This window comes from Kryptolebias marmoratus, linkage group LG20 (assembly GCF_001649575.2).
Source record: "Kryptolebias marmoratus isolate JLee-2015 linkage group LG20, ASM164957v2, whole genome shotgun sequence".
Taxonomy (NCBI): domain Eukaryota; kingdom Metazoa; phylum Chordata; class Actinopteri; order Cyprinodontiformes; family Rivulidae; genus Kryptolebias; species Kryptolebias marmoratus.
Genome location: NC_051449.1, coordinates 13,803,279 through 13,828,331, shown reverse-complemented (window position 1 = coordinate 13,828,331; position 25,053 = coordinate 13,803,279). Strand labels below are relative to the sequence as shown.

The 25,053-nt window shown below is 39.9% G+C and overlaps 1 protein-coding gene across 1 annotated transcript in view; it reads right to left on the bottom strand.

Annotated features, from left to right (window-relative positions):
- Positions 1 to 7,741: 7,741 nt before the first annotated feature.
- LOC108239465 (leucine-rich repeat and immunoglobulin-like domain-containing nogo receptor-interacting protein 3) overlaps positions 7,742 to 25,053 on the bottom strand; it is a 39,981-nt gene continuing 22,669 nt past the window's right edge. The window contains exons 2-4 of the mRNA XM_017422180.3: positions 15,525 to 16,134; positions 14,685 to 15,428; positions 7,742 to 14,527 (exon numbers count right to left, since the gene is read on the bottom strand). Coding sequence (XP_017277669.1) covers positions 13,958 to 14,527; positions 14,685 to 15,428; positions 15,525 to 16,079 — 1,869 coding nt within the window. The 5' untranslated portion in view covers positions 16,080 to 16,134 and the 3' untranslated portion in view covers positions 7,742 to 13,957. The remainder of the gene's footprint in view (positions 14,528 to 14,684; positions 15,429 to 15,524; positions 16,135 to 25,053) is intronic.

Here is a 25,053-nt window from a genome sequence, read left to right as displayed (position 1 = left end):
ATCCATCTGATCCGTGTGCTGCACTTGTCCAGATGAATCAGATGCTCCCAGTGTGTTTTGTTCAGTCTGAGTGTCATTTTAAATGGACTGCTTTGCTCCTCAAACCAAAGATTCAGTAGCTTTAAGGGAGTTTTCCCCTCAGACAAACAACCACTTCTCTGTAAATCCACCTGAAAAACCAAAGAAAAACATCTTGTTCCGGAAAAGCCTTGATAAGGAGGGTTTTGATTCAGGCTGTAGCTTTAACACAGGAGACCTTTGTTCTCCCATCAGACAGAATGAGACAGCAGGTTGCCAAATGGAGCGGCACACTTAAAGGGATAGTTCAGATCTTTTCCTAACCTAACAGTTATAAATAGCTTTGTAAGCTACCTCAGTTTGGAGAAATGCAGCTGAGTTCTGACCAGATTGTTGAGCTAATGGCTAGTCTGAGTGGGGCCAAAACCAAAGTGGATTGCTGTCACAATGTGAGTGTGAGTGCTATTTAATAAACCTTCCCATCACCATCTATTTTTGCCTTACATTGTTATCCAGACAGAAACATTATGAAGTTCCTGGTGGAAGTGTACAGTTAGCTGCTGCTATTTGTGCTCACAAATAATGATATCAGCGTAAATAACCTTGTAATATGAAATTGATGGTGGTGTAAAGATTATCAGAACAGTGTTTGCGTGAACCGCTCTGATAGGTTTTGAGACTGAATGTGTTTAAAATGGCAGCAATCCCCTTGGCCCCGCTCGGACTAACCTTTAGCTCGTCAATCCGGTCAGAATTAAGTTCTGTTTTTCCAAACTGATGTCATTCAAACATGTATCTACAGCAGGTAAGATTGTAACGGTTCATAAGCTTTCATACAGAAGCCTGCTGTTAAAGACCTGAACTAATGCTTTAATTAATCTGTAATCCATCATTTGGTGCCTGGCGGGACTGGGTTTCTTTTGTGTGACATTTTGCTATAAGTTCAAGATGAGACTTTGTGAATGTAGCCATAAAAAGAAACAATTTTTGGTGACCAGGAGTGGGCAAGATACTAACCTGTTTCAGTTTTAGCTCCAACATTTGGAGCAAAACCAATTTATCCTCTGGGGAGGGCATATTTTCTTTTTGACGACACATGCTGATGCTGATAGAGAGGTCTGAGAGTTTATGTCCAGCGTCTGTAAAATGGACACGTACACTTGCTTTGACCTGCTGACTAATACCACCTGCAGCGGTGCATGCATGTTTAATGTTCACATGGATGTTATTTTCTATAGGGGTGCACTCATCCCTCTGCTGGTCTTCAGTCTGCTCCACATCAGAGTAACAATGCCACCTGCTGCCCATTTAGACCACATGCAAGCTTCTAGTCTCTTTTCACATCTCCAGCAGGTTTAAAGAAAACCATACATCCTGCAGTGTAAATTAGTTTTAGGAGACAGATACCAACCTTCCTATTTGAGCAAAATTGTAGTCCTGCATACAGATTATTCGGATTCTTATCAACGCAGCTTTTGAATCAATCGTTTGTTTCTTGACGCTCATTATACGGCTACGCTGCCATAGGCCGCACAGCCACACGAAAGGGTATATTCAGGTTATAAAAGGAGAACAATCAAACAGGGACGACACTCCATATTCTTCGAAGAGGTGTCGTCTCCGAGTGTAGGGAGCGAGGGACGGATGGAGGGGGGCCTGCTCTGTTCTAGTGGCCAAACACAGAGGTCAAACGTCACAATATATAGGATCCTGAGTGCCAATGATGTTTGCCTCTTCATGATAATCAGAGAACAGACGCAGCCTGCTCAGTCGCCGTCCGCCCCGCCGTGTCTGCTTCGTTTCATTACAACCTTCAATCTGCGAGCACTATTACGGGCCCGTCGCCTGTTTCATACCTCAGAAAAACATTGACGTGATCAATGCGACATTCAATGACTGTAAATAATCTTTAATTTCATCCTTTTCTCTCTGTCTTATCTATTCTCTATTTATCTACCCCCACCCCCTCCACAACGTGTCTTTCTGTTATTTTTTTCCTCCTAAACTGATGCGGGTAATAATGGTACCATAGACACATGGTTTCTCTCTTGTGACTATTGTGCTATGTTGTGCTGAAATTATATGTAAAGAAGCACCTTTTTTGACAAAATGTAAAAACTGTAGGTTAGAAATGGAAAAAAAAAAGACAAATCAACCTGTCATGGACTGATCCTATGCACAGACAAGGAAGGGATTCTAGTGACAAACTGTGCATATTTGAGAAGAAGACCCGTGGGATGAAACACATGGACTATCTGGACATGAAGGACCTCTTCCTTGATCATTAATCCTCTTTAAACTGGACTGCAGCTGCATTCCTCTGCTGAAGGTGTTCTTTGCTTACCATGAGAACCTCCTCATTTTTTAAGTATCTTTTTACCTTTATTTTGTGGGCAAAGCCACTTGTTGTGTAGCATCTTCTAGCGGGAGATAATCATACTAGAAAGGAGTTGTAGAGAGGAGAACAAGGGGGTATGGCAGGGGAGGCAGCGGCATCAGAGGCCCACCATGAGGCCAAAAGGAAATATTTAAGTGACATTCCTCCATAAACTGACCTGTGGTTGTTATGTTCTGCACAGATTTCCAACAGATTTCTTGTCGGAGGCGTAATTTTCGATTTACTGTGGAGTCCAGAGGAGAGAAATGTTGTAGGCTTGCACAGCAGATGTTTAAATTTCAGACACAAATTGTGATTAAAACATTTCTCTGTGTGTGCGGCTATACCTCACAGAATTAACTGTGTCTCTGCAGTCAGTACCAAAGATGCATTAAGCGTGCTGTGTTCACTACCGGGCCTGAAACACACAACCACAACACACACATGCAAAAACCCAGAGTGACAAATGTGTGCAGGGGTGCACATGTCACAGAGCGGTCGTGCTGCATGGCAAACACAAAGATTTATTTGTCATGTGGGAAGAGCTGAGTGCCTTTTTCCTTCAACCAGGGGTTGGACTGCTCTGATCAGAGAAAATCATTAAAAGCTTAAAGTGAAGAGAGGCGGGGTACACTCACTGTAGGGGTCCTCGTGATATTAAAAAAGCCACTCTTGTTGTGATTCAAACAGCACTTTTTTCATACAGTTAAGGGAGAACACTGTTTACCACAACAATTTAGCTTTAAAAGAAAAAAAAAGTTTGTAGATCCCAGGTCCACTCCACGTACTCACATGCACATACACACACACACACACACACACACACTCCAGCCAGAGATATTTTTGTGTAATTTGTAGTTCAAGTGTAGGTGTGTGTGTGTGTTTGACTGTTTACAAAGTTTTCTGCTCATGATTTTTGATCACCTGCTCTTAAATTTAAATAGACTCAACCAAAGTGAAAAACAACCAAAGGCAAAAATCACCAGAAAGACATGATTTTCACATGATGCCCCCACCGGTGACCCCCGCCCATACAAACCCTCTTCGCTCGTCCCTCCATCCAGGGTAGCTTTACAACAAGGCAGGCATGTGTAGACAATTCATCTTGATATACCTCAAATCTTTATTGTAAAAGTTCATGTAGTGAAACAAATACTGACAATGTTTAGCAATGAAAGTGACACTAAAGTCACAGCGTAATGATTGTTCTTTTTTTTTGTTTGTTTTTATAAAAAAATATTTCTCTAAGGGAGAGTGTGAACTGTAAGCTTGACATGGTTTTAGTTTTATTTATTGTTTGTAGATTTGCATTGTGTTGCTTTTTAAGCTCAGAGAAAGACTGAAAAGGGAAATAAGTCGAAGACAGGAAGGAATAAATTAAGGCCATTGTGAAAAGCAGGATTAGACTATGAATAATAATGAAAGCAAATATTACAAAACACATCAGGAACTCTATAATTTTTGTTTTGCATCACTTTTTAAAAATATTTTGTGTTAAAGAATTGTCCGTGTTAAAGTGATTTCCATATTAAAAAATAGAATCAACCAAATCCCCCTCTGTCATTAAGGGTGGGATGATCTGTTCATTTTTTTCTGCATGGATTGATTCAAATTGTAAATAAACAGCAGGATGAAACATACACCTCCACAGGTGGAGAAGAGGGAGAGAAACTGCATCTGCAAATAGTTGCATTCTTTGTCAGTTCTGTGTTTTTTTTATGTGCCGTTTGTGTATTTGTATAAAATATGTATATTTATGTGTCACGTCTTTCCTTCTCAGTGTGTGTACTGTCCCTACATTTCTGTATTGCTTTGTTTCACTGTGCAGGCGTGTGAGTGTGGGTTCGTGTGTGTGTGCATTTTTGATTTAATGCTTGTATTTAATCTAAATTTGACCAGCCCGGGCGTGTTTCTGGTTATGAAGCTCAAACAGCGAAGGAAGCAGAAACATTTTTTCACTGGATCCGAAAAGTGTTATTTGCTTTGTCCTTTGAAGCTCTAAACGCTGCAGTGTGGATGTTTATTTCTCTCTCTCTTCCTTTACCAATCAATCAATCAGAACCAAGTGTCTTTGTGATGGTAGAGACAATCAATTTCAAACAGAACAGAGACAAAAAGAAGAAGGAGGGAGAGAGAATGAGAGTGATGGAGGCTGGTGGAGAAACTGACTGAACCAGGTTGGGAGGATAGAACGGCTCTCAGATTGTGTGACTGTGTGTGTGTCTGTCTTTGAAAGTGTGTGTGTGTGTGTGTGTGTGTGTGATCACCTTTAACCTCTGCAGAGTGACCTTTCCAGTGGGGGCCGAGGCATCCAGGAGCCTCCCCCAGCTTCGAGGCTGGTAGAGGTGGGATCTGACTTGTTAAGTGGACATCTAATCGAAGAGGTTGATCAAATGCCTGCAACCATATGCACACTACCCACATCCACACGCAGCTAAACATACACACACACAGTGGTGATGCAGAGAGCTTTTCTTCTGGTCCTTATCTCAGTGAGTCTGTCGGTCACGTTGCTCTGCCTTCAGCCCGTGTTCAAACAACTGAGGTCAAACTGGGACAAATGAAACACCAAGTGAAAAACCATTGTGGGTTTGTTGTGTGTTTTGACCAAAACAAATAAAAAGAATCAAGCAATTTGGACAATTGTCTTCATTTTCTGTGAAAGCGCCTCTTTTTTAAACTTTAAAGCTTTGTTGCCATCTAGTGGTGTGAAAATAAAAGACTCCTTTATCATTTAAAAAGAAGAAACAACTAGACTACTACTCTGTAGTTGAAGACTTTCCCTTCCAATCAGGGGAGCTTTATCAATTAAAAGAAGTAAATAAACAAATTGGAGAGTGTGGCGTTCCAAACTTTAAGCTGCATGAGATACTCCTTTCTGTAAATTAGATTCACCTGTAGATGAAACTCAACCCATACAATGGAGAGTCGTTGGGGTCTTTGTTTGTGTGAGTCTGAACAAATATTAGTAGTCTGAGAACCACACACACCAACACACACACACACATATACACTCCTATGTCTAATAAATACCAGACGTTGGCTGCTGAATGTTTTGATTTGTAGTTGAAGCTGGGTGGTGATAAAGATAAGGAGGATGGATAAATCGACTTTGAGCTCAAAGTTTGATATATCAATCCCCTGAAAATCCAAACAGCTCACTGAATGAGATATTTTCAACCTCAGGGGGGCCTTCAAATAAAGTGAGCTGGTAGTGACTGCCAATATTCTCCTGAGCACATTTTCTTTATAACAAATCCTCTAAACTGTTTCTGTAACATAGTAGATCTAACAATCCCACCCAAAAGGGATTAAAAATGACACAGCATGTTATATAACTTGAATCCAACACATTTGTCAAATTTACCTTTAGGAAGATCGACTTTATAGTTGTCACAGTTCCATCAGAGGTCTACATTATTTCAAGTTGTCTCAGTTGTTTCCAGATTGTAAAGATTTTGTCTAAAACTACAAAATCTATACCAAACATTCAACACAAACACACAAAGCGCTGCTCTTGTCAAAACAGGAGATACATTCAATAAAAATGCTTCGATACTTGTCTGTAGGTCCTTATTTTGTTTACCAGCACACATTTTGTGCACCAAAACCTTGAATCTACAGGAGTGTGGCGCTGTACAGGAGAGGTAAAACATTGTTCTTAAAAAATATACGAGCCTAGTTTGGTGGATTATATCTTTTTAGTTTTTCTCTACATCAATTTATCAGATTATTTTTAAATGGTCGAGCCGGCTCACTCCGGTCTGTTTGTAGGGAAACTGAAACTCTGCATCTTCTGAGTTAAACGTTCATTGTCATCTGGTTTCTTTTTTTAACTTTTACCATAAAGGCATGTATTTTGTTATTATCACTTCCAGTAAATTATGAAGCATAATGATTATCATAAACCTTTCTTATTGTGTTGGTACTGTGATGGTACCGTTAGAGACTTGTTCTGAGAGACTCATTGCTGATGTTGTGATTGCATGTGCGTTAACGCTTTACTCATTAACTGTGAATATTTGCTATATGTGAGAAAGCACTTACTATAGCTTTTCTTCCGAGGTTTGATTCATGAGAAAATTCCAAAAGCATTTTCATATGTTAAAGAATTTGTCCTCATTGTTTGTAAAGTATACTTGCAGATGCAACAAAAACTAAAGAAAAAACCCAAAATGAAATAAAAAATGGAGCTTGATGTAAACACAAAACATTTGACTAACCTGCAGACAGTGGCATATACAAATGATTTATCAGCTTACATATTATTTGCTTTCACATGAATATCTATGTTTCTTTTTTTAAACATAAATGTTCTTTGTTTATTATGAAATGTTTTGATTCTAATTTCTGCAACTGTATTTAATGATGCTTTTCCCAAAAGTCACCATCCTAAACCCTAAAAACTGACCTCCTAGAAAAGCAACAGTTGTCAGCATGAATATGAAAAGATCTGGAAATAAATAATCAATATCACAAGTGAAACATTTCATTTCATGAACAAAATTTGCTCAGGGGGTCATAATCTTTTTTTGAGAAGACTCTGCAGGGGCCGGACTTTAAAGTAGAAAACAAACTAATAAAAATAATTATAATAAAAATAAAGTTTGGGAAGTCTTACAGCTTGATGTTCAGTTAGTGTCTGAGAGAAAATGTATTTTTTTCCCAATAATCAATGGAGTTTATACGCAGCCTTTGTTGTTCATCAGCAAAGTGACTCATTTTATTTGATGCACAGGAGCTGAACAGCAGTGAGCCATTTTGTTTCATAAACTTTGGAAAAATACGTTTGTTCTAACTATGAATTTTGTTAATTCTTTCTATTTATGTCCATTTTATGTTGTTAAACATATATGGCATTTGCCATCCTCTTATTTTCTTAGTAGCTAATTTTATTTGGTTTTGTTTCCAAATGAAAAGTTTTGGTTAATATAATATAATATAATATAATATAATATAATATAATATAATATAATATAATATAATATAATATAATATAATATAATATAATATAATATAATATAATGTTAAAATACAGAATATCTTTGTTTAACCTGCACATAAACTGATAAATTATAACATTACAAAACTGATTAAATTGAACATTTTCATCATCTCTGATGTTTATGGGTTGGTTTAAAATAGTATGGTAAATATCTTGAATACCTTGGCACCTTTTTCACATTGTTTTCCATCTTACAGTCGTGTGTGTGTGTGTGCCACCACCCTCCCAACCCCCACCTTCACCCTGTGGACCAGGTTTTTGCAACTTGTAAGACTTTGATTTCCCCTGATACTGTTTCAACGTCAGCTTAGAGAAGTGCATAAAAATGAAGGCACATGGGATTTGTTTTTGTAGTCACATCATGCTTTTATGACGAAAAAAGGAGCTCATTTACAAGACAGACAGTATATAAAACATACAGTGAATTTAAAAAAAGAAATCATATGCGTTTTATAGACAAGTACATTTTTATCCTTCCCTCTGAGACCAAGCAGCCTGGGGACTGAGCAAAACGTGGGTGATCCCTGGAGGGAAAAAAAGCAGCAGTTAAATCCTATGTTACTATATACCTACAGTATTTACAGTTCAACAGTCATTTTCCTCTGTCAGACATGGCAAAGAGGTCTACAGATTTGATGACATGATATGGCTAATAGATCTAATATGTACACTTTCTGTTTTTTACATCCAAGGATCAAGACGTTACGGCAACAAAATGTACATGTTAAAAAACTCAGAGACAGTCAGACGCTGATGTAGCTAAAGAGCATCAGAGTCCAATCTTCTGTATAACAGTCTCATTGATGTGCCACTCATATATATTAATAATTGATCATGACACCACTCAGGCTGACAAGTTGACTCGTCTTTAAACCAGTTCTGTATTTAATCGGAGTCCTCAGCACTCAGTCCTAGGTTTCATAAGTCAGTAATGATTGTGTTAGAGAGACATGCATTGCAGCAATAACATAAAAAAGAGATATGATGAAGTGCTTTACGAGGTTGGTGCCAGGTTAAAAAGAAAGTGACAGAACTAGAAAAAAATGGATGCAGAGACTGAAAAAAAGAGGTGAGGATGAGCGTACCCAAACCAAGTGTCAGAAGTGTTTTTTCAAGTATGTGATGTTTTGTGTATAAAAGAACCCCAATGAATACAGAACGAGTGACAGCTTCCTCTAAAGAGTGGCGGTAATAGGAGAGGATCAGACCTGGAAAGAAAAATAACAATTTGGCACCTTCTCGTTCTTGTAAAAAAAAAAAAAGCACAGTTTTCAACAAAGTCAGTGTGCAAACCTAGGAAAGAGTGCCAGCCAGCTCTACAGGAGATCTGTTCCCCTCCTACTACCCCAAAGGAACTTTTGAAAGAATGACAATGTTTAAGATAAATCAATGAAAGACTGATCTTATGCACATACAGCACTGATCAGTCCCGCCAACCTGCTTGGAATATCAACCGCTTTATCTACAGCTTTTACATCAGCGCAGATCATTTGATTGTGAGCAGATATGTGTAAAAGTACAATCATCCCAAGTAAACACTTGTTTCTACTGTAAGATGCACACTTTTTAAAATCTTTGAGAATGAACCACTTTCCTTTGCTTTAATTGGATTATTTGTCTTACTTACTCTGTTTCAACCGGCAACGATATGTCCTTGTCTCTTTGTACAAATGCAAGTGTGAGTTTGGCAATACCAATCCCTTTTTTAAAAATTTTATTTTACAAAAGGCATGCATAGATTCAACCTGCTAAGACCCCAAGACAGAAAGTTGTTTTGTTCTTTGGAGTAACCAATTATTTGCTTAACAGCAATCAGCGATGCAGAGAAAGAACACAGCTGTGACATTTGTGACATTTTGTGATTTGTGTTAGAGGTCTAATCTGCAGTGATTCCCAACAAACCAGGGTCAGAACTGTTGCTTTTAATCAGACCTCTCCTGATGCCTTTGCTTCCTCTGACACGTGGCAGAGCAAACAAAAGCCCAGTGCTGAGAGGAGGTTATGCTGTGGCTCTGAAATCAGACTCATAAAGTCAGATTGCTGCCTTCAGTGTTTTAGCTCACCTGTTTAGTTCAGGTCTACAAAATATACCAGTAGGGTTCTGTTGCTCAGCTCCACCACTGGGTGGTAGTATGCTCTCATACAGCGAGGGATTACTTTGCAGTCCTCCTGTCAAGGTTAAGATGAAGCAATTACCCGTTCAAGGTGGTTAGAACAATCTTTCAGCAAAGCTATGCTCAAACAGACCATCTTTTTCCAGCTGGAAGAAATCACGACAACAAAACTGGCAGACACTAAAAAATGTGGCATTTTTAATTCATGTGTTTCTATGACTCGCTGTTCTTAGAGGTCTGCTATGGAAATTAAACTAATAAGGCAAGTAATCATCCAATCAGCCAAGCTCACTTCTCCGTCATCCCATTACTGCTCGTCTTGGCTCTGATAATTCAGCTCAAGTCTAATCCAATCAAAACAGCAGCTGGAGGATGTAGAGTGAGAGGATTTATTTAACGCTAATGTGGAATCAGAGATGACAGCAGAAAAAAACCCATATAGAGATACAGTTTTAAAGGTAAGACAAGAAATGGGTCATTCTTAGGCCAAATAATAGGAACGCAGCTTAGCATAATAAATGAAAAGGCTTCCGTTAACTTAGAGGGGACTGGATGGGAACAATTTAACAAACCAAAACATAAATAATTCAGGTTCTGCTTGTAGTGATGGCGTAATTATGGTTTCTGAAGGTTTGTTTTGGTTAGCGTCTTTGAGGAGTTTCCCAGTGGAAGGTTTTCTGTAAAGCTGGTATGTAGACAACAATACATAACTTCAGGCAAGGACTAACTCAAAGAGAGAGCAAAGGATCGCTCAGGCTTCTTTCATAAGAATCATGGCAGAGGAGATGAATAAATATGGCCTCCACCAGTTCCTACACAGACAAGAGGGTTTGTCGGCCAGTGTATGCTTATGGCTTGACTGTGAACTTTGTGTGTCTGGTAACCTTTGAGGAGAGCTTTTGAAAGAACTGTTTGTCGAACAGTATCAATGACAACCTTTATCATACCACCTGAATGTGCAATTACTTCTACAAGGACATGTAAGATAATACAGTGGACAATGGATTTTTATTATTAGATGGAGCTTACAATAAAATGAGCTCCTTCAGTGTTCAAGGACTGCCGAGGCTTAAACAGATACAATCGCTTCTTTTCAACCCTGACCAATTTAGAAATGCCACTTTTCAAATGGATGGACAGCATAACTCAGTAGGCAGAAAATGAGTGCAAGTTTTGACAAAAATCCAGCTTCTTTTCAACATTTGTAACTGTGACAGGATATCATCAAGAAAAAATACATACAGTACAGGCCATGGGTTTTCACATCCAGAGAATGATCCCAGAGTGATGCTGTGTGCAGATTGATAAAGTTCAAGACATTTTTTTAAGGAATGAGTAAGGATGTGCATTGGGAACCAGTTTTTATGTTGTTTTTCAGGGAACCTGGGTCACCCCTTTCATCTTTTGTCTCCGCCGATCCAATCACCACTCTGTGTTTGGTGGCATCACGAGTAGCGACAAATCATAGCTCTACAACACCAATTCACCAACCACACAGAACACGTGTCTACTACCACACAACCATACTCCAGCCTAATACTGTGAACAGAGATGACAAGGGTTGGAAATGCTAAAAAGACAGAAAAGGAGGGGAGAAAAAAGAAAAGGACAGGGAAAAGGGAAGTGGGAGAAAAATTAAATTAAACAAAACAGTTGTCTAGACTTACATTTGCGAATGATGTTTACACAGGAACACCATCAAAAATCACCACAGACATTCTCACTGTCTTCTAACCCTAATTTTCACTGAGAAATATGGAAACACAGTAGGGTTGGTTTGGAAAGAAGAGACATCCATAAAGGCAACATCCTGTTCTCAACACTATGAAAAACAAAATGGCCACAGATACTGTTAACAGCTAAAAACCAGGCCAGTTTTATCATCTGTTCTCATTTGGTCTCATGAATCTTTTAACAGCTGTTCAGTTATTCATCTTGACAAAAAAAGCTGTGGTTTCATCATCTCTGACAAGGGACAAAAATGGAATTTGCATGATTCATTTAAAATGCCCCCCTCCCTCCCCCCCCTTCCTGCAGCAAATTATCTCTAAACTATAATTTTGTTATAAAAAGTAGGTGTTTTGATCAAAGGGTCTCATTTTTTTTACAGCATGACATCCTTTAAAAATAGATGAACCTCTTGAACCACATGACCACACGAACCCCTTATTTATATTTCTGGACATATTATTTGGCCTGGGTTTAGCTAATACACAGAGATGTATACAGGCTCTTTTTCAAGTATTTTATGAGGTGTTGAGAACAGAACGGTCCAACATGGAGAACAACAGTAAATAGCCAAGAGGTCACGGTCAACAACAACTGAAGAAATTAAAACAAGGGACTGACAAGAGGCAACATAACACTTCAAATAAAGTTTTTTTTTTATTTTTTATTTTTTATTAAAACCACAGTACTACTCTCCACTATACAATGCACATGGTGTGGGTAGGGTTAACACAACTTCATTTACATTTGAATCCTCTGTCTCCAGCCAGGGACCCCTCCCAAAGGAGGACCCAGTGGGGGTGTATGGGGGGTGGGGGTAAAGGGGGATGCACTGGGCTAGGGGGGCAGAGACATTCGCGCACCGGCCATCTCTGAGACAGAGAGAGCAGTCAGCATCACAATGAGAGACTTCTGGTGTTGTGTGTTCGTGTGTGTGTGTGTTCCTGTGTAATTCGTGTTGTTCCAATAACCTCAGTAGGGCTGTGTGTGACAGCAGATGGTTTCGTGATCATCGAGGCAACTTGTAAGATGGCAGTGGTGATAATTATATAACTTAGTCATGCACACACTACTGTATAAAAATTCAACTTACACAAACTATGGCTTTGTTTTTTCCACTCACAAATTCACATTAGTTCTCTCTGGGAGACTGAATGTTTACTGTATGGCTATACAAACAGTATTGCTGGAATGTTATACTTTTATAGAGTAAATATGTGTTCCGACTCTCATTCTGCAGGGTTGTTATTTCACTTGTCCTGAGAAAAGGTGCTATACATGTGCTGCTGTGTCTCACCCATGACCAGGATGAGTGAATTTGTTACACCTCCTTGTGGGACTGAGTGTCCTCTCTCTGTCTCTTTGTATGACCCAACTTTCCAGGCTGCTCCCCCGGGCAGCACCTGTAAAGTCAGGTGACCAACAACACAGGAGAGAACAGGGATGACAAGGTAGAGGCCAGCAGGTGCAACTCCTTCCTGTTGGAAAAAAGAGCACCAGTGGTGCTTGTGCTGTAGGAGAGCTGAAGGACACGTCAATGTGACTTTTGTCTTCCTCTCTCGTCCAACTCAGCAACCCTTCTGATCCTGCCAACCCAGATCCCGTTACTCTCTCTTGAGTTGGTTGCTATGGTTTCTGTGGCGGCCTGTGTCTGGTGGTCCTGACTTTTTAATCAAACCATCTGGGCCACAGGCAGCTACAGAAGCTCCTGGTCAGTGCGCTCGTCCCAAACTCACACAGCTAGTGTTTTTGGTCTAATCTCACAAAGAAGTAAAGGCCAAATGAGGTTTCACTGGACTTTTTGTCATCCAAACCTTCCTTCATATTTATTTATTCATTAACCCTTTAGTCATCAAAAAGAAAACAAAGATGGGGTTAATGAGGTGTTCAACCCTATTTGACCCCCACCGATCAACTGTGGTCAAAACAGAAAAAGAAAGCCCAAATAAGTTTTATGCAACTCCATAAATTTTATTCCATATATTTTACACCTTTGATCCAAAGCTCTGCATGCAACATAACAAGGCATATCTATAACTTCTTTAAGCTGATGGCCTGAATGACTTATGAGACTACTAAAAATAGAGCTTTTAATTAAGAAAAAAAAATTTAATCCAGTGGAGTCCAATCCTGGTCCTGGAGGGCCACTATCCTACATGTTTTAGATGTTTCACTGCTCTTCAGCAGGTCTTCAAGTTCTGCAGAAGCCTAATATTCACTCAGTCATTCAAATCAGGTGTGTCAAAAGAGAGAAACATCTAAAAAATGCAGGATAGTTGCCCTCCAGGACCAGGATTGGACACACTGCTTTAGTCTAATTCACATTATCAAATAAAAAAAGCTCAATATTCCACAGCTGAGTTATTAAAGAATGATAATTTACAGCTTATCTCCTATAATTTCTAGTGCTTTTTTTTCATTTGGGCATGAAAAGTAGCTCTTTAAGCACTATTTTTATTCACATCCTCTTTCATTACCACAAGCTGAATAAGACCTCTGCAAAGTGTCAGGGTCATTTTGTTTTCTTTCACAAACCAAATTAAATTATGGCTCCAGTTTTGACGTGAGTGCTCAATTTTGAGTGGAGTCTTAGACAAAAACTAAACCGTGCTTACAAACTTCTTTGTGAGTTAGTGGCTGTGTGTGTTTGCATGTGTCAAACACGTTATTGGAACGTGCTCATGCCTCCCCCAAGGGACCCCTGGCTGCGTTGTTTCATATCATTTTCATGTTGAACTTTCTGGTCCCTCCTGAAGTGGTCCCAGTGGTGGGTTCAGATTTCCGGAAAGAGTATTCCACTGTGAAGTTGTTCCTGCGTTGGCCGCGTCCCCGGCTCCATACAAACAACAGCAGGAAACAGAATAGGACAACCCCCAGAAACGTGATGCAACCCATTGCTGTGGAGACCAAGATGGTGGTCAAGTCCAAGGTGAACTTGAGGAAAACACGTGTGCTGTTTAGATTTGTGTCGTTGAAGAACTCTCCGCTGTACAGTGAGCGGTTAAGAAAGAAGGCAGAGGCGGCATCTAGTGGTTGGCCGCGCACTGTCAGAGTGGCAAAGTAGGTGTCATTGCCTCCAGCGTTACTGGCAATGCAGATGTATGTTCCGCTGTCAGTGAGCTGGGCATAGCGGATCTCCAGGGTGCCACTAGGGAGAACGGTGATACGTCCTGAACTTTTAGTTGTGATTCGTCTACGCTGCGGTGAAATCCAGACAATAGCAGGTGGAGGATCTCCATCAGCCCGACACAGAAAACTCACTGGTTGGCCTTCCCGAGCAACAACCTGAGGGACATGATGGAAAGATGTGCATGAACAAAGAAATGTAAAAGACTCAAAATATACAAAATGAAACAATAAAATATAGAATATTGAAAAAAGCAACTTCAGTAACCAAACCAATAAAATGTTTAACCACAAAAAGCTGATTCATGTGTATTACCTGCTGCATTTTACGGTTGCGGATCTTAGGTTTCTGGCATGTAAAGTGATCAAAGAGTGCAGAATCGGTGAAGGCGCTGAGGCTGACCCCTTGCACCTCCATCGGCCCCGCACACACTGGCACTCTGCCGTCAAAGTTGAGGGTCTTGCGTCTTTGCAGGATCCACAACAGACGGCAGTCACACAACAGAGGATTTCCATCCACTCTGAGGGTCTCCAGACTGTTGACAGAGTGAAAGGAACCCTCCTCCAGAGTCTGCAGGTCGTTAGAAGAGAAGTTGAGAACCCGGATCTGTCGGAGACCTCCAAGGGCATGGGGCTCCACTGTCATCAACCCGGTGCTGACCATGATGAGCTCCTTCAACCTCAGCAGGTCTTTGAAGGCCCAAGGCTCTAGTGTGGTGATGGGATTGTAGGACAGGTTGAGATGGGTGAGGTGAATCAGGTTCTTGAAGGAAGGAGAGGGGACAGAGGTGATGTTGGTGTTGGTGATGGAGAGCCAGTGGAGATCAAGGCCCTGAAAACTGAGAGGGGAGATGTACTCAAGGTATGGCCAGTGATCGATATCCAGACCCCTCAAGTTGGACAGCTTGCGAAAGTTCTGGTCCTCCAGGGCAGTGATGCTAAGGTGGCGAAGGCGAAGAGTGACCAGGCTGCGAAGGTAGGACAGTGTCTGGCCAGAGATGGATGTGAGGTTACATCGTTCTATTGTAAGATCCTCCAACCCCACAAGTCCTGAGAAAGCCTTGGGATAAGAAAAACAAGATGGGATTATTTATTTTGCCAGCTGTGAACTAGTGGTAATGATGACATTTTTCATTGCACTCAAAGGTATGCTTACCTTGTGGGATATATAAACCAGATCATTATCTCCCACCTCCAAGTGTTTCAAACTCTTCAGATCCTGGAAGGTATAGTCTAATAAAATCACCATCTTGTTTTCACTTAGGTCTAGGTTGGTCAGATTGCCCAGCTTGGCAAAGGCTCCCATGGGGACTAATTTCAGCTGGTTCCCCCTTAACTTTAGCACTTTAAGATTCTGAAGGGAAGCAAAGGCATTGGGCTCTAATGTGGCAATGAGGTTCTCACTGAGGTCTACTTCCTCCAGCCGTGGGTATGGTGTCAGATCACCTGCCTGCACCCAGCGGAGTCGGTTCTTGCTGAGGTCCAGGAGCCGTGTCTCAGTGGGAATGCCTTCTGGGATGTTGGTGAGCCGCCGTCGCTGGCATGACACCGACCTCAGCTGAGCTGAACACTCGCATCGAGGCGGACATGCCAGGCTGTTCTCTGGCAGAGTCAAGGTTATCACAGAAACCAGTGAGGTAGCCAGGACCCATTGCCACACCCTCGGCCATGGCACTAAGGCACACCCACCAGGGCCAGAAGAGTCAGTCATGGCCCTGGTCCTCTGACTCTTCACCTGCTGCAGGCAGGGTCAGTGCACCAGAAACCTGCAAGACAAGAAAGAGGGGAGAAAAAAATGAGATAGATGGATGAGAAAAAATGTAAAAGAAATGACCAAAAAAGATGAAGTATAATATCTATCATCTTTGAAGTTAAAAAAAAAAATAGATCCACACTACTGTGAATAATCTACTTTTCTTAATGAAGGCTGTGGAGATGTGAGACATAATATGATCCCACAGTAAAATAGAACTGATGAGACCCCATCACAGTAACACTGATCACTTTAAGATATTTAAGATAATTTGTCTTTTCACTAATTTATCTAAAGCCTTAGTTGGGGAAGTGGAATGCTGAGAGCCATGTGAGTGTATGTCTTGCTCCAGCTGAAATCATGCATTTTGCATCTACTCTGCTTCCCTTGCAGCACTGAGACCGTCTGCTCCAATTTGACAAACACAATGAATTTATTATCACCACACATACACAGGCTGAGGCTCTCAACAGTTCAAGCTATGTCTTTGAGCCTTGCATCCCACAGTTTTGGAATGTGAAGGGAACTGTAAAACCATATTATGTGTTTGATAAGGCTTAAGATGATGGATGGCTGCGTAGGTTTGGCAGTTTGCTGGATATGAATTAAAATCACTTTGGTCCGCCCAGCACAAAGATAAGATGAATCATTTGTGCTTTAACATTCCTTCAGGCAACCGTTGATTACTCCCACTCACTGATTTCAACATGGAAACAGTCAAAGAGTACTTGGCATTGGATCTCAAACAGATTTCAGTGTCTATACATATACCAGGGGAAAGCTTTTATACTTTAGGAAACTGTTGATTCATAAGTACAGGTGGAAAGATGAAAATGTATATTTTTTTTCAAACAAAAACTGTCCAAAAAAACCTCCACAAATCAAACTCTTAAAGATCCGCTTGTTCATTTATTTTTCAGTGAGGAAATGAGAGAGAATATGTTACCATCACGAGGGAGTATCACGTTAAAATGCTCTCTGATGCTGGTGAGGAAGGAAGAGCCAAACTAATAAATAAAATATGGGTTGGTTTGTGCTGAATGGGCAGCACAAACCAACCCATATTAAAGCCATGATATCTTGCTCATAAAAGTTGCAAAATTTGCCAGAATCCCTGTTTGTTGGGGGTTTTGCCTTAAAGGGATAGCTCAGACCTTTTTAAGTGGCGTTCTGTGATGAGCATCTAATATTTTACCCATTGTAGGAAGCTCTTGGAACGGCCTCAGTTTGGAGAAACTGAAATTTGTTCTGACCGGACTGACAACAGTTAGCCACAGTGGCGCCAAAACCAAAATGGATTGCTGCCATATTTCAACAGCTTCAGTCTAAAACATTTCACAATAGTTCATGCGAATACTACACCACCATTGGTTTTATATTACACAGTTATTATGGCAGACATATGATGATATTCTTACTGGAAGTACCCTGGGCTACAGCTTGTTGTTGCCTCTAGCAAATAATCAAACTATTCTTTGGGAATAACCATGTAATATAAAATTGACAGCATTTATAATTTTAATAAAACAGCATTCATAAGAACTGCAATTATATTTTGAGACTAGAGGTGTTTTAGGAATGCACTTTGGTCTCAGCCCTGCTCAAACTAGCTGTAAGATCATCAGTCCCGTCAGAATTAAACTCTATTTCTCTAAGCTGAGGTCGTTCACGTAATTGTCTAGAACAGGAAAATAGCATTTCATTTTACCTTTTCATAACATTTCCACAAGACTCCACTTCAAAACATCTGAACTATCATTTTAAATCCCCTTTTCTACCAAGATGAATTCAGAAAACAGACGTTTCATGTTTCATGGTGGTGGCATCAGGCATTAAAGCAGAAAATAAACAGATTTATGCTAAATTATAATGCGTGTCACTCAAACGTTTTCACACTTGATCACACAGAGATTTGGTCTCATCTCCAAAGCCAACGGGGTGGATACATCTCTCGGATTTGACAGGCCAGAAAAAAACACTGTGTTATACATCTCAAATATGGAGGCTGAAATCTGGCACAAGCTTTTCTTTCAATGGGAAACAAAAATCAGACACGGAGTGGCTGCCGTGCAGACTGCTGCACAAACTGACCCACTTCTTAGCTGCATTGTCAACAGGCAGCAACCGATGAAGACCACAACAACAGCAGCAAACCTCGGCGTCTCAGAGGAATAAGGCTCAGAAGAAGAACAGAGAAATGAGGAAAAACTAACACCTGTACACACCTTTTCTGAAGTAATACAACATAAATAAATACAAACAAATTAAAAAGAACCAGGCAACCATTTTTATCGTATTGCTGTGAAATAAAAAAAAAAAGAATCTCTGTGCATTTTTCACACAATTTCATATTTTGGGATCGCTGGTGTTTTTCAGACAAAGTGCTATTTTGGCTCACGTATTCCAGCACTTATCTTCCTGTGAAATACATAACAACAGCACAGTCTTACACTTAAAACCATGACCTTTAAAGTAATGTATTTTAGTGGGAGGTGTGGTTCGTGGGTTCAACACATTTTTGTGTGATTTTCTGGGGAGAACATGACACGACAGCCAGTTTTCTGAGAAAATGTTCTTTTCACGCACAATATTTTATTGCAAACTATGAAAGTTTCCTGACCATAAGTATTTAATAACCTTAACTAGCTACTGAAAGAGCATTCAGTAGCTCAGGGACACAGCAGGTAAAACCAAAGAAATTACATTTTAAGGTAAATTTACCATTAAACAAGTGGTGGAGCGTCCTCTAGTTGTTTGGCATGACAGATATGTGTAGCTTTATTCACCCACGCACTCCAGAGGAAAATGTCTGCAGACAATCATTAGATAAAATTGTGTTTATAAACATTGTTTTGCTGTAAAACAGGGATGGCTTTAACATTTGTGAAGTATAGAGAGTTAACGTTTCATGTTCCCTTTTTTTTATTTTTGAGAAAACTACCACTAGAGCATTTAATTATACAGCATTCAGCAGATGTTCTATTGTTCTCTGTGAATGTAAACAAAGCTAATTTTCTCTGCTAAAGAAGCCATTTTTTACTTCGAGAAATGTTAGTTGATAATACATCAGTTGTGCCAGCTTTTGTGCTTATTGCTCATTTGAAAATTGCATTCTTGCATGCCAAAGAAATACTGCATCACCCTGAGCTCTTTATTGTGTTCTTTTTCCATTCTCATTGTTATTGCAAGCCAGTTAAACAGCTCATCTGTTGACTTTCAAAACTATCATGTTAATGTCCATTATGGTTCATTTTTAGATCATTCACATTATTATTACTTACTAACCATTTTGGATAACATGGCAGCTCTGCTTAAAGGTTAACAGAAGCTTCTTTTCTAAGAATACGTTCAGTTTCAGTCTGCAGCATTTAGACTGCTGTTCAGTTGGAGTCTGGGATTAGAAATTCATTACCATCAAGCATCACAGAGTGCAGCACTTAAACATTAGAAATACAGTTAAAAACAGGTTGACAGATACTCAGATTTGCAGCCACCGAGCTGAGGACAGCTGAAGGTGTTTGCTAAATGTTTCATCTGTAACAAAAAGTGAGACACTCCGGTGTAACATCCATATATTAATATATAGAATAATACTACATTACTTCTGTCAATAGTTTTAATGTTATGGCCGACCACTGTGTAGGAGGTGGGTCCGTGTGTGTTTGTGTGTTTGTGCACATCTGCTCTGCTCTTTGGCCCTTTGATGGATGCAACCTGTCTCCACACCCCGCCCCCCTGAGAGTCATCCTACGGGTCAGTGCCAGAGTCGCAGCATGAATCATTGAGCCGACAATGTCGAGGCAGACAAGATCCTCAATGCATGACTCAAGGACAGGGAGGAATCCTGAAGGCTCTACATTACACACAAACATGCAATCCATCAAACACATGGACTCAGAGGAGTCCATGCATCATCCTCGGAGCTGGCATATAAACCCTATATTTTGGGTGAGTCTCATGTCACCACTTAGCCCTACCATTTTGTTTTGTGCAGTCTTGCTGAGGGATGTTCCAATTTTTTCACTGATATTTGGAAAGGACGAAGTTTTAGGGCTATCCAGCCCTCCTAACGGAAATCTTTCAGGAGCACACTTTAAGCAGAGTGCTATAAACGTTATTCAAAGAACTCACAAAAGTAATATGTCTGTAACATTTACAGTAACTAACAACAACCTTTATATCAGTTGTGCCCAATCCTGGAGCTCGAGGGCACCATCCTGCATGTTTTTAGATGTTTCTCTGCTTCCACCTGATTGGCATGACTGAGTGATTAACAGGCTTCTGCAGAACTTGAAGACCTGCTAAAGAGCGGGGAAACAACTAAAACATGCAGGACAGTGGCCCTCAAGGACCAGGATTGGACACCACAGCTTTATATTGTTTAGTTTGATGTTGCTCTGCTGTGTTATCTTTGATATCATGAGCAATTTGTCTTCAGCATAAAACTTGTGTTTTATGCTGATGTCTGTAGTAGGTGAGATAATGTTACAGACCTTATAGTCTACCAACTCTTTGTGTCCAAGTTTTGTCACTTCTGGTTTATCTTTCGGACCATTTTGCAAAAATAAAAGAAAAAAAGTGAATTTTGGGCACATTCAGCGGCTACACTGCAGTGATCAGATAATTTTACAGCACTACTGTACATCTATCAATTATTAATGATAATGTGCAAAATGGCCTGAAATCACCAACAAAGATATTTTACTTACTCTGCAGTGTTTCACCATGTAGATGGCACAGCACTGAGAATCATTGCAATAAAAATCTTTATTCACTGTGAGCTCTCAGAGTTGTTCTGTAATACACACCTGAACACATCAGATCAGAATACTGAGACAGATTCAAAAGATTTTTTTAATCCCAGATACAGCAGAACATGGTCCAGTCTATTTATAAATTTGAGAAGGGATGGATGACATGCAAATACTTGAATTTTTGTGCAATAAAACCACAAAAGTACCAAAACTTATCAGTACCCCCACAATGTTAAGGCCATTAACGTTCTTCTTTCAGTTTTGAAAGCTGACAAACAGCTGAGAGAGTCAGCTCTATAAGCTACACAGCATCAGTTCTGATCAGCAGAACTGCAAATCTGAAATCTACTGATCTGTAACTGTAATGTGCATTCGTAAAGATAAGTATTAGTAGTATTCTGTCTGAGGCAGCAATTATCTTAAACAAGATAAAGCCCCCCATGTGTTAGGGTGCTGGATGATGAACAATAACAATCCACTCTGAAACAAGCTGACAGCAAATTTAGAGCAAAACCTTTTAGGCAGATGGTGTGGGACGGTTAGTTTCCCATCTCAGTCAACACATTTACTCATTTTGTTGAATGGTTTAACCCCGTGGCCTTCGGGTCATGTTGACCTGAAGTTAGAGAGGCTTCTCTACCTCTCATCGTCTCTCTTTCCTTTGAGGGCCTCAGGAGGGTTACGTTTAAAGCTTTTAACCAAAGCCTCAACTTTTCTGTTGTGAATCCACAGCAATGTAATCGGATCAGATCATGATACTCAAAACAAACACTCCTATTAAAAAAAAAAAGCAATGGCACTTTTGAACTGTAAGGGAAAGAAAGATAGTTTTCTAAAAGCAGAAGGAAAATTACAGTATTGAGCATTATTTAAGTGACCTGGTTTAGGTGAAGAAAACTGGAACTCATCAAATTTATTTACTTCACAGAAATCAACAACAGCTGATGAACAATCTTGATAGTGTCCCATTTCATAAGGAAAACGTTTAACCACTGTTATTGTGTCTTCAAATTAAGGGCCAAGAAGGCTCAAAATCTTCAGGTAGTGGTTGGGCCAACTCTAGGAAATGGGATGCACTTATTTCACCTTGCTACAGATGAAATCCTAAAAAGAGGTTTTCCTCCCTTTGCTGATTAACTTGTCTTATTAACAGCTTGTGTCCTCTCACTGATCTCTCTATTTTCTTCTTCAGAGTTAAAGACTTTAGGTCAGTACTGCATTTTTATCCCTCCCCTGGACATTAAACATGCAAACACTAAGAGCCCCCATATCTGCACTACAAACTGTAAATTACCATGTGCCAGATGTTAAGGCAACATCGGGGGCAAATCCAACAACTATCCAGACAGAGAGAAAGCCAGAGTCTGACACAAGCCAGATGTCCGGGGGGAAACAGGAATAAGAATGTGAGGGAAATCAGCCCAAAAACTAAAAATAGCTCCATTATCATTAGCTGACTTAATGAGCAGATGTGTGCAGCAACATTCCTGCCCAATCATACAAACATCAGCAGCCTACAGAGTTAAAACTCTGATGACCAGGGCCAGATGTTATTCACAACAGCTGTTTCACCTGCTACTGTCAGCCAAATACGATAAAAAACCCATCATGCAATCCAGAGAGCACACCATTGAAAATATTAAAGAAACAATAATGTTGTAGTGATTGTTTGTTGTGTGTTGCAGTGGCTGACACTAAATAGGTCATGCATATTGACTAATGGTTTTTAAGACTTTATATTTGGCCAGCAGAGCGTGGCTCTCCTCAACCTGTCTCTGGCCCACACAAAATACACACAAAGACACAAACTCAATAAAAACCTCTCCAGAACTCACAGTTCAGCTTGTGATGCGGGAGCAGTCAGGCAGTCAGCAGGTTATTACAGAACGCTTGTCATTGTCGCAAATATTCCAAAGTGCAAACTTGACAAGTTTTTACATTTCACGGGAAAGCTGACAGCCTGTACTTTCCACTGCTAAGTAGCTTTAAGTCCGGCATTAAATCTGTGCTTAGTCACTGCCTTTTAAGGCCAAGTCGACTATGGAATATAGTGAAAAGCTGCAGGGCGAAGCTGCCCCAAGACTGAACAGAGGATAGTAGTGTGAACAGTCACACCAAAGGACAGATTCAGAAAAAAGAGACTTTAAATTATGTAATGATTCAGTTTAAGTAAAAAAAAGGATTGTCTGATAATATTGCTAACTACAGGTCAATAGAAGTGAGTCTACAAAATCTAGATAAGTTTTCTTTTTGTTGCACTTGATGGTAAACCATGAAAAATGAGAGCCCTAGGCTTCCTTAAAGGAATGTGTATCACCTGCTGCCAGTCATGCCATAGTTTTATACTAAGATCATCATATGTTGAAATGAGCTATAGTTGTTTTGGTCAGACCTTGAAAATAATTTAATGTGCAATATCGCCAGATGCCAAGCTCAGAGTATGTGTTGTAAATGACTCTCACCAACTACCCCATGATATTTTAGCTCAATATCTGTAAAATCAACTGAGTTATAGCCATTCTTGAGTTTTCTATGGTTAGGTGGCTATGACAGCAGTCTTGAATGTTTTTTTTTCTAAACATTAATCAGTTATAAAGGCACAATTATTGATTAATTCCTAAAAGTTTCAATAAAATGTAACCACTTGTTGATGAGATATTTTGCTAACAGACAAAACTGATACTAAATAGTTAATGGCAAAATTTTAAACAAAGATTTTGTATAATTTATGAGCTTTCAAACTATGTATTAGGGATCAGTCATAGCTACTACTGCAGCAAATTTGAGGTCTACATCTGTAAAATTGACCATGCTATAGCCAGTTTTCAGTTATTTTAGGTCAGTTGGCTGTGGCAGCCATCTTGAATCAAGTTGACTCTTAAAGTTAATCAGCTCTAGATATACACCCCATGATTACTTTCTGCAAGTTTAATTAAATTCTGTCCAGTATTTCGTGTGATATTTTAGTATTAGACAGACACAAAAATGCACAGTTACAAGCAAAAACATGAACATCTGCCTTAGCCTTCAGCAGCAGGCGAAAAAAACAACCTAACATCAAACTGTAATTAGGAGAGAAAAATTGGAGGATGACCCCAGAGGAGGCCTGGAGTGCAGGATCCTCACTGTGACACAAAACACACCGCCTGCAGCGAGTCTTAAGTTTAATGATTAAAACTGTAAAACAGAATCACTGGAGAAAGAAAACTTACTACAGAGCGTGAACTCAGAGTCAACAAAGACAGACAAGAATCTGACCCACATTTCAGGAGGCAGCAGTACGGAGTAAAGGATGCTGCTGTCGTTCGAGTTTACACCGAGACAATGATCATGACGGCACTGAGACCTGACTGGAGCAGCTTTCCTCTCTGTCTTTTCTGAATCACTGAGGCAGCGAGAGCAGGCTGATCGAGACTGACGTGCTGTTTGCTTTGACCTTCAGCTAATTAGAGCCAAAAACACAAACCTTTAATCTCACTGCTGCTGTAAATGTTTCGCCAGACAACAATGATAAAATCACTCAGGAAATCTTAAAACACAAAATCTGAGTAGAAAATTATCACACATAAATGATCTTGCTTACTGCATTCGAGAAAACAGATTAATAAAAGAAAGTGTGACTTTAGGATGAAATTAGATGACCAAAAATAACTTTGATCTTTCAGTCACCAGTGGAGTAATTAAATGCACACCACGGCCTGTTTTTAGCAATCTGCCACAAGTGAAACTTCTCTCTTCATTTTTCTACTATTTAGAGAGAAATTTTGGCTTATTTCAGTTTCATCACCTCCTCTGGGAGTTGAGGTCTTTCACAAAACAACAAACAAGCTTGTTAATAAGTGTGAGAATCTTCAAAAGAAACCCAAAGAGCTAAATACAATAGAGGATTATTCCATGAACCATTAGAAAGATGGCTTTGAGTTATTTCACTTTCTCAAACGAACAGCTTTATGCCTTTTATATAAACGGCAAAACCAATTTTAATGCAGGGCTCTCATTAAATGTGTTGTTGTTTCTCATCAGCAGGAGGCTCAGATGGAATCCAGACAACACTCTCACATTCACTCCATCCATGGGCACTAAGTAGGTGGACTGCTGAGCTGAGGATGCAAGTTAGCATAGCCTCACTATCACTCCTGAAGCTCTCGCATATTCTTGACAACATGAGTCTGCAGCGC